The sequence below is a fragment of the Mytilus trossulus genome, chromosome 6 (genome assembly GCF_036588685.1).
Source record: "Mytilus trossulus isolate FHL-02 chromosome 6, PNRI_Mtr1.1.1.hap1, whole genome shotgun sequence".
NCBI classification, from domain to species: Eukaryota; Metazoa; Mollusca; class Bivalvia; order Mytilida; family Mytilidae; genus Mytilus; species Mytilus trossulus.
This window is the reverse complement of record NC_086378.1, coordinates 33,503,482-33,514,462: the sequence shown is the minus strand read 5'-3', so window position 1 is coordinate 33,514,462 and position 10,981 is coordinate 33,503,482. Positions and strand designations below refer to the sequence as shown.

At 31.4% G+C, this 10,981-nt stretch overlaps 1 protein-coding gene across 1 annotated transcript; it reads right to left on the bottom strand.

Annotated features, from left to right (window-relative positions):
• Positions 1 to 2,427: 2,427 nt before the first annotated feature.
• On the bottom strand, positions 2,428 to 9,013 carry LOC134721150 (uncharacterized). The gene is made up of 4 exons (XM_063583955.1): positions 8,947 to 9,013; positions 8,576 to 8,662; positions 4,807 to 4,941; positions 2,428 to 4,034 (listed from the first exon to the last, which is right to left on the bottom strand). The coding sequence occupies exons 2-4, from the start codon at positions 8,648 to 8,650 to the stop codon at positions 3,855 to 3,857; spliced, it is 390 nt and encodes a 129-aa protein (XP_063440025.1). The 5' UTR covers positions 8,651 to 8,662; positions 8,947 to 9,013; the 3' UTR covers positions 2,428 to 3,854.
• Positions 9,014 to 10,981: the final 1,968 nt, after the last annotated feature.

Sequence of the window (10,981 nt, the reverse complement as noted above, 5' to 3'; positions counted from 1 at the left end):
CACCCACCCTGTTATGAGATGGTTATCGTTAATGGGAGTATATGCATCATATATTACATTATTTTAATATAATTTTTTCCTCTTTTGTAGATAGTTTTTGATTGTGTAACTGTATATTTCTGTGCTATTGTATGATTGGATTGGTAGTGTGCCTGAATTATAGTGAAGGACTTTGGTTTGAGAATTATATTGAGTGTAAAGTTAATATTAAAGGCTGCTACAGCTGTGGACACACTTATCCTATATATGTGTTGTTTATTTATTAAATAATTTATATTCGTTTGAGCTGGTGAATTAGAATATAAAGTGTAAGAGTTGTAACCGGTCATCATGACATAACATTTAAAAACACAATAAAATGGAGTAAAATATCCCAATTCATTTCTTAAATTACAGGGTCCATTAATGCAATAGCAATCAGTTGCAATTGATTAACATTATTGATAATTACAACCATGAATTTCCCAGAATAAACATGTATGTATAATAAGTACATAATTATCGGTCAAAATCAAACCATTAACCATATGAATTATAAATACACAATCAAATTATAAATTACATAATATACACTCATCATACAATTATTTACAATCATCCCTATTCAGACCTCATCTCCTGAAGATAACTCGCTCGCTTATATAACAGCCTATTGTTTCAATAAATGATACAAATTTGTGTTTGCAAGTTCTATAGAAGATTTCTTTAATTCTGTACTGCTGTCACCATTGAAGCATTTTTTTTTCTTTTATTCTTATCAATTTTCCTTAATTATTTTGTAGTATTACAAATGTTAACAAATATTACCAAAAAAGTTTTTCAAATGATGTCGCAAAAAATCAATGAAAAAGGACAAGCAGTATAATGTGTTTGATCTTCCTTTGTTCACTATTTCATGATTTGTAAACAATTTGATTATATTCACATGTCCTATTATTTAGCAATGCAATGACATTATTTTATTAATCTTTTCTTTTTGTGTCCAGCGGCTTATCTAATTTAATGAAAACAAAACAACGTCTGTCAATAATAACAACGATATATCTGTTTTTTTAATGAAATACCCATTCAAGCGACCAATGACCTGAATTTACCTTGCCTTCATTTTTCTCTTCGTATTTTTATTTTAATATAGTTTAAAAGCTCATATTTCGTAAGCATTGTACTGTCAGCCATATTGGAGGAAATCCCCTTATAGACCTCTTGTTAATTTACCCTGCGATTGTATACTCATGCAGTAATCCACAGGATTTGTAAAAAATATACTAATATTGAAATATCATCGTGTCTATTTATGAATCACTTGACAAACAAAATATTGTCTAGACTGAATTTTATTAACTGCAATTTCTAACGGCATCTTTCACTGAAATAAATTCATTTGATTTTAGAAAGCAGAAGTTTCAATAGAATAGGGTTTTTTCGTAAGGAAAGTCCTTCTTTATTATTTTAAATCTGTTCTTATCTTCTTATTATTTTCTTAAGTGTATGCAACTGTCATGCAAGTGAGCGGTTGGATTAAGCTTGCTTTGAAACCAGACTATGTTTGAGCTTTAAACTTTGCCATTAAGGACTTTCCGTTTTTAATTTCTCTGGGAATTCGGTATTATTGTGGGTTTTTGTTTATTTATTTTCTTGGAACTTAAAATCTTATTCTTAAGATAAGTGCTAGTCTGAATCTGTATATGTGCATGTTAATCGAAAAAAGAAATCAATTGCCCCTACAGCCACGAACCGCAAAACACCATCCCTCCGTGACAAGTATTTCCGATGCATTTTATCGAAAAAAACAAGTCAGTTGTCAATATATTGGGTACAATATGATAAAATTATACAACGTTGCGATAGTTTGGTAACTGTAGATGACATTGTTTTCAGACATCATCATGTCGTTGCTTTTCTGCTTGAATGTTGCACATTTTGTTATCCGGTATACATCGGTTTTACAAATAGATTTCTCACTTTTTAACGTCCGTTATTTGATCTTTGTGTGCAAGTTGCATCATTGGCTATTATTCCATACATTTTTATATTTTTTTCATAGTGTAGGGTTTTATTTATGTATTTGCTCAGCATACTATCAAATTTGTTTCTTAAAAAATATATAAAACCTGTATGTTTAAATCTACTCCAACTTCTGGATGTAAAGAAAACAAGACCATACATACTACGGTCAGACTGTTCTGTAATCGGCTTAATTTTATCTTCAATTTGCAAATAAAATGTCTTTTTGCCAACTTTAAAAAACTGTTATTAAAAAGTAAAATTAAAAGAGATATCCCATTGTTCCAAACATTTCAATCTTTAATTATATATGTTTCTTGGCTTTATACAACACCTTAAAGACGCTTACTTTTCTTTAACATATTTATAATTATAACAATATATTTGTTTTGAATATATTTATTAAACTATGTAACATATACAAGGATATTTCATTAAAAAGAATAGTATACATTAATCATCAATCATGAATCCACATTTTAGGCAAGCTATTTGCAAGAAAAAAAAATTATAAGTACCAAAACAAATATCAAAGGAATAAAAGGAACTAAAAAACAATATTTAAGCAAACTCGAAATTAATGCAGTACAAACATATTACTATATACATGCATAATATTATGAAATCTTTCATTACACATAATGTTATATTATATCATTTTGATACAATAATCAGTAATCAATTCAACTACTTAGAAATATTTAGGGGTTTGATTCTGTATTGCTATCACCATTGAAGCATTCAATCTTTTTTTTATAAATCTTTAAGCTGTAAAACGTAGTATTATTTCTCTTATCAATTTATACAGCAATTTTAATCAGCAAAAATGTCAATTTTGGTGTCAAAATATGCTAGAAGAGAGAGACGAAAGATACCAGAGGGACAGTCAAACTCATAAATCAAAAATAAACTAACAACGCCTGGCTAAAAATTAAAGAAGACAAACAGACAAACAATAGAACACATGACACAACATAGAAAACTAAAGAATAAGCAACAAGAACCCCACCAAAAACTAGAGGTGATCTCAGGTGCTTCGGAAGAGTAAGCAGATCCTGCTCCAAATGTTACAGATGCGATATTGATTATTATTCTTTAGATTTTTAAAATATATATAACTAGGACCTATTACATTGCTTATTGATATATTAATCAAATAAAGGCAATATTAGTATACCACAGTTCGAAAGACATTAATCGATCGAGACAAAAACAAATCCGGGTTACTTTCAAATACTTATATTATACACAAATATAATTTTCAAATTAACTGAAAAAAGGTTTCAGTTGTTGTATCTCTTCAAATTAGGTATGTAGACAGTGGGAGGTGATTAATATAGACCTGTTTGTATTTTTACAATCATATACAAGTATAATTAGGTTGAAAGAGATTAAACATTTCTAATTCTGATCATGTTTTCAGTGAAATATTACAGAAATATAAAAAGAGAAATTGTATAATATGATATTCATATTTTTTTCTTTTTCAGAGATTCATTTCCAAACTGGAAGGCAATTATTGTCTCCCATATTTTAACATTTTTATCGAAAAAAGAACACTTTTTATCAGTTTCTAATCGTCTGTAAAAGTAAAACCTTATGTTTTCATATTAGAAAAAAAATATTAGGGTAAAAAAACAATCGTATTTCTAAGCACGTATTCTTATATAATCATGTTCTGTTATATCACAAGTGTTAGTAATGTATAAATTAAGATTAAAAGTCTTTTGATTTTTACAACGAACACAATCGCATGTAAGAGATTGTTATTCTTTGTAAGCAGGTGGATTAGTATCAAACACTTGTCCATGGTTCACTTCTAGTTGTGTACCACCAACTGCCGGACTCTGTTAAGCTGACGGTTGATTAGTAGGCATAACATGATAGTGTTGCGCTGCAGGATATTGAACGATTGCGTTAGCTTGTTGTCCAGTAGCTATCATGACCTGGTGGCTGTTTGCGATAGGAATCTGAGTCTGTGGTGGGTTAAGAAACATTCCAGGTTGTGTACTTTGCATTATAACAACTTCCTATAGAGAAACGAAAGAATAATAATTAAGGCACTGTTCAACATGTTTTATCTGAAGACTCAGTGTGATAAATTCTTCCAAATTACTGAAAAGAAATGTTCATACAAGTTATTACAATAACCAAGAAAAGAAGAGGATCTCATTGAATTGTAGTAAAGAGTAGGAATTACATAGTTTTACAAACATATGTTTCAGTGTATAATGGCCATATATGGTGTTAATATGTCTGTTATAGTACAGGCATGCAACCTTTCTATTTTTTTCATTTTCGGAGAAAGTTTTTTCGAGTTCAGATTTTTATATATATTAAGAGTTAACGTCCTGAGACAGATTGCAACACTACAACAATGGCCTTGTGGAAATTACAACTAACGTATGCATGTGGTGTTATATACTTGCATACTGTGTATCATAGAATCAATAAAACCCTGCTGTTTTTTAATCAATCGTCGTGTATAATAGTACCAAATGGTAGTCAATTGACCTTTGGTTATTATCCAGTAAATGCATTGACACTTTTGGAAGACGATTCACACTTATGCATTGTTATTATACCTAAAATAAAATAAAATTGAGCATGGGAAATGGGTATGTGTCAAAGAGACAACAACTCGACCATAGAGCTGAAAACAGCTGAAGTCCACCAATGTTTACCTTTGTTTAAGTTGCAAGTCTTCGACGTGAGTTTCAAATCTTCTGACCCTCCTTGTTTGACAAAGTTGTGTTCAGGGGGGAGGGAGTCGTATCATGTGCGTATGCCACATTTGCTTACCTGCTGGTTTGAAGTCCTCAATGCGGAGCAGCAACAACAGAATGAAGCGGCAATGATTGCCACAACTACTTCTGCAAAGGTCAACACAGCCATGAAAGCTGACAGAAGCACAGCTTTTGAATGGTTATTTCCTCTCTAAAATAAACAGTGTAAGTTGCCAACATCAAACAAACTAACAAACTAGAGAATGACAAAATAGTAGTTTTAAGTACTATATTTTTCTATAGAATTATAACATTATTAGCTTAAATTCAGCCTAAATCTAGATCTGCAATGTTTTGTACATCTCTCAGTGTTCTTTAATTGGTTATCAAAGTTACCAGGATTATAATTTCGTACGTCAGACGCGCGTTTCGACTACATAAGACTCATCAGTGACGCTCATATCAAAATATTTATAAGGCCAAACAATTACAAAGTTGAAGAGCATTGACGATCCAAAATTCCAAACAGTTGTGCCAAATACGGCTAAGGTAATCTATACATGGGGTAATAAAATCCTTAGTTTTTCGAAAAATTCTAAGTTTTGTAAACAGAAAATTCATAAAAATTACCACATTATTGATATTCATGTCAACACCGTATTTAAACAAATCATCACTGCATGGAATGTCTCGAGCGAACCAAAATTCATTTTAGAAATACTACCTTAAAATCTATGGCATGTACCACAAAGAATTGTCATAAACATTGAGAAAGGAAATGGAAAATAGGGAAAGTGTCGAAGACAAAACAACCCGACCATAGAGCAGACATAGATTTGATTAGTTCTATTTTGTGAATTCTTTAGTACCCATCATTTTTCAAGATCGAATTAAAAATAGAGAGCTGTCATTTTTATAAAATGATAATTTTAAAAATGTAAATGGACTCCCAAATATATCTAGATTAAAATGGTATACGTCAGACAAATGTTTTGTCTACAAAGGACACATTGGTGACGCTGGAATGAAAAATGGTGAAAAGCCTGAATAAAGTACGAAAGTTTAAGAGCATTGAGGACACAAAATTCCGAAAATTTTTGCCAAATGCATCAATTTTCCTTGGTATGAGATCTTTTGTATTTCGTCTAAACACTTAATTTATTATTATGAACAGTTTAATGATAGCATAGATCACCCATTTCAACATAGAAATGATGACGTATGTGCTTGTGTTAATAAACTCCTTGTAGATGTTAGGATTGAAATAATGTGCGCTAGACGCGACTTTCGTGAACGAAACCTTTGTACAATAAAATTGAGAAAGGAAATGGTGAATATGTCAAAGCGACAACCACCCGACCATAGAGCAAACAACAGCCGAAGGCAACCAATGGGATTCAATGTAGCGAGAATTCCCGCACCCGTAGGTGTCCTTCAGCTGGCCCCTGAAATATGCATAATAGTACAGTGATAATGGACGTCTATCTAAACTCCGAATTATACACAAGAAACTAAAATTTAAAATCATACAAGACTAACAAAGGCCAGAGGCTCCTGACTTGGGACAGGCGCAAAATTGCGGCGGGGTTAAACATGTTTATGAGATCTCAAACCTCCCCCTATACCTCTAGCCAATGTAGAAAAGTAAAAGAATAACAATACGCACATAAAAAAATCAGTTCAAGAGAGGTTAGAGTCCGATGTCAAAAGATGTAACAAGAGAAAATAGATAAAATGACAATAATACATAAATAGCAACAGACTACTATCAGTTAACTGACATGCCAGCTCCAGACCTCAATTAAACTGATTGAAAGATTATGTCTTCATCATATGAATATCAGGTACAATCCCTCCCGTTAGGGGTTTAGTATCATACTATCATAAAATATATGAGAAGAACATAACCCGTGTCAGGCCAACAACTGTTTTTTTTAGAAATAAATGTGTTTAGTTCCGATGCAAAGACCCTATCAGTAAATCAATGTTAAAGCCAAAATATGCAATCTTTAATGACCTGACAACAGTATCGTAACTATATCCCCTTTTAATGAGTCTATTTAAAGGTTTTGTTAGTTTCTGAGGAGAATACTGACATGTTTGTGCTTTATAAAGAATATTTCCATAACATTTTGGATGTGAAATACCTGAACGTATAAGATGTCTGCATGTTGAGTTATTTTACGAATTATTTCCTTATACCGGTGATAAAATTTAGTAAATGTTTTGACCAGTTTGTGATATCGAAAACCCTGGTGTAATAATTTTTCAGTAATACATAAATTTCTCTCGCTAAAATCTAATACGGTGTTACATACACGAGCGAATCGTACAAGTTGAGATATATAAACACCATAAGATGGTGACAAGGGAACGTCACCATCTAAAAATGGATAATTAACAATAGGAAATGAAAAATCATCTCTTTTATCATAATTGTTTGTATTAAGCTTCCCGTTTATGATATAGATATCAAGATCGAGGAAAGGGCAGCGGTCATTGTTATCATTAGCTTTATTTAAAGTAAGTTCTACAGGATAAATTTCTTTAGTATACATACTGAAGTCGTCATTATTGAGAGCCAATATATCATCCAAATATCTAAAAGTATTGTTAAATTTTTGTATCAAATGTTGTTTTAATGGGTCTTTGCTAATTTAAGTCATAAATTGCAACTCATAATCACTAAAAAAAACAGGTCCGCAATAAGTTGTGCACAGTTAGTCCCCATTGGAATTCCAATAACTTGACGATATACGGAATCTCCAAAGCGAACAAAAATGTTATCAAGTAAAAATTCAAGCGCATAATTAGTATCGAAGCATGTCCAATTGACATAGTTCTTTTGTTTATTGCTACTAAAAAATGATCTAAAAGAGTTTGAACATATGTACTCGCATTCCGACTTTTTAAATGCCCAGTAAATTAGGGATGTGAATTTTTTCTTAATAAGAATATGAGGCAAAGTGGTATATAGGGTAGAAAAATTAAAACTTTGAACAGATTCAAAATCACCAATATATGCATGCAATTTATCAAGTACTTCCAACGAGTTTTTGACACTCCAAAAGTAATTAATTCCACTATTTTCAAAGGCCTTATTTGAACAATTTATTATCAGGTTTTTTTATTGTACCAAGTGTACTAGTAAGTAAAACAGACAATTTAGTAGTTGAACAATGGCTAGAAGATGAAATAAATCTATATTTGTAAGGTTTTTTTGTGCAGCTTCGGAGGCCAGTATATAGTTGGGACTTTCATTGTGTTTGGTTCTGCTTGTAAAGAAGTAACTAAAAGTTTATGTTTGTTACAGATGTCGTTTTCTGAAAATGAAGTCAGTTGGAATGTTGGTGAATTTGTGATTTCCTTTTGCAGAACCTCTATATAAAATTTACATCAAACAATAATGATATTATTAGCAGCTTTATCAGCCGGGACAAACACGAATTCCTTGGCTAGTTCAGTTAGTTTATTTTTGATACGCGAAATAGGGTTTTTATAGTTTTTGTTAAGAGTAAAATGTTCTGAATAAAGAAAAGAGTTCAAAGATTTTTTGTCAGCTTTTTCCCGTTTTACCCATTTCAAACAGTAGGCATATATCTGGAACAATATCTGACAATCATACACAACTACTAATTACAAATTTTATTGTGACGGTGTCTGAGCATGCTGCGAGCGCATGACTATTCAGTGACCAAATATACAGAACGTTTGGAAGCGAGACTAAAGCAAAACCCGTATAAAGAAAACTTTGCCCGACAGTGCAGCAAAGTATTACGTATAGATAGTGGGCAATCTGTTTATCTTTTTAACTTGTTTAGTTGATATGCAACAACATTACTTACTATAACTGATCCGACTACACCAAGACTGAACATTGTAGGAACAAAAACTGACGCTCCAACTATGCTACACACCATAAATCAAGTTTTCTAAAAAATAAAACATTGAAAGAATAAAGCTTTATTTTAAACAAAGTACATTCAATTGAATGTTTAATATCTCAGTACAATTGATGTAAGTGTTAGTTTCCCTCTTTTTTTTATTTTCTCTTATACTGAAAAGATATAAAACAAAATAACAATATCAGAAGTTTCATGGACGTTCTCTTTAATTATAATTAAATTGCTGATTTTGATTCCTTGTTTTACTTGTCATCTGTAAATTTAAATTACTTGTTAAGTTAATGAATCGTTGCTCTTTACTTAAAACCTACCAGACATTTCCAGCTCGCCTCCCTCTTCGTTGACATACGCATAGGCAAAAAAACAGTTACAATATACTGCAATTACAAAAACTAACATTAGTATTAGTTAATATAAATTTAGCATTTGCTTTCCTCCATTACGTAACTACATATACGCTATAACGACATTTGCATTTTTATTGTAAACCTTAAATCCTTATACCTTCACTTTGCACTACCTATTTAATTGTTAATGTGCTCTCTTAAGGAAGAGATTCGTGTAATGAATTTGTTCTTTCCTTTCTGTGACTATAATATTTTTATTAACAGTTCAAAAATACACCAGTCTCTATCATTTCTGCATAATTTCTGTTTGTAAATGTTTTTATTCGCAGTTTCCTACAAGTGAAATTCCGGGACAATTTTCTTTAGTAGGTTTATAAGTTTATAAGACAACTGAAAATACACACTTACCCATCCAGAGCATATTAGACAAGTTATGTCAAATGCAAAAAGTACGTGATCATCATCATAATATCGTCAGCACATCAAATAATGATCATTATAGCCATCGTAATAATTATAATTGTTGCGACAGTCGTCGTATTTGTTCCATGCAATTATATCCAGAATTACTCCAATTATACTGAGAATTTCCAGAAGAACACCAAGACCAATCTGTACACCACCAAACACCTCAAAAGTCCTCACTGGAAATGCTTGTTGCTGGCGTCCGACTGGTGGAGCTTGTTGACACCCAACTACTTGTTGTATAAATGGTGTTGACATTTGAATATTTGCAGTCGTTGTTGACATTCTGAAATGTAGAAACATCTCAAATAATATGATTGAAACCTTGGGTATACAGAGAATAACAAAGAAGTATCTTTAATAACATTATTTAGTTAGTGTATTGGCATGAACGTTCTCCATATTAATATATTTTGTTTGCGTAGACTTATACCCATTCCACGCAACAAGCTCATTACAGAGGACAGGTAAACAAATAAACATTGTGACACTTAGTGCTTAATTTGAAGGGAGCTAAATGTAGATATATCTTCAATGTGGGGCATTGGTGTTTGTACTTTTTGTATTTCTCTTTTTGTATTTAAATACCTCAATAGGGTTCCAGAGCCCTATCATTCGTTGTTGTTTAATAGTTTGGTAAACAAAATGGTTCATTTTATTTTCGATAACTTGTGTTGTTGTGAAGTCTTGTTAATTACTTATACTAGTTGCTATCTTACATAATAATTGAAATACTTTTTTTTATTTTCAGAATATTTGCAAACTAAAATACATTTTTGAATTACGGTTGTTGTGTTTTGAACATCTCAATGTTCGGTTCTTATCAAATTTTATAATGAGATGACATTCTTCTAAGTTCTGAAAGCAATCACGAAATAGTTATAAGGAAACATTAGAAACAAAAAAACATGATATAGATACGGGGCAAATGGTATGTAAAAGTTTACAATAAAGAGGGGGAAAATAAACTAAATTAAAAACTGATAAGGTGGAAATACCAAACCAAAATGAATAAAAATAAGAGGGAAATTGAAACTAAAGTTACCAGCAGTTCGGCGGAAATAAGTACAGAATATGTTCAAATTAGGGACAAATAACAAACTTATATGAAACTTAATGAGAATCAAAATTACAAACTAAGTGTACTAAGAGAAAAATAACAAAGTAAGTGCTAAGCCTGAAATAACAAACACAACAGAAAAAGGGGGAAAGCAAATTTGATTGTCGGGGCGGCCAGTTGCTATATAATTAATGGTAGGGATGAGCCGCTGGTATAGGTCACTTTTTCATGCTCTATGATATGTGAAAAGGTTGAGAAATTCAGATTAAATATATCAATAGGTTGATATTATCACTTGCTTGATTATATCATAAGTATCTGAAACTAAGCAGTTGTCCGTATTTATTCTTGATGCGAATAAACCACAGTCGTAAATAATTCAGTTATTTGTCAAACCAATTCAACTCTATTAATTCTGATGTGGTATTTCCACTGATGACAGTGATCGATGCAATAAATCAAACTATTTTGACA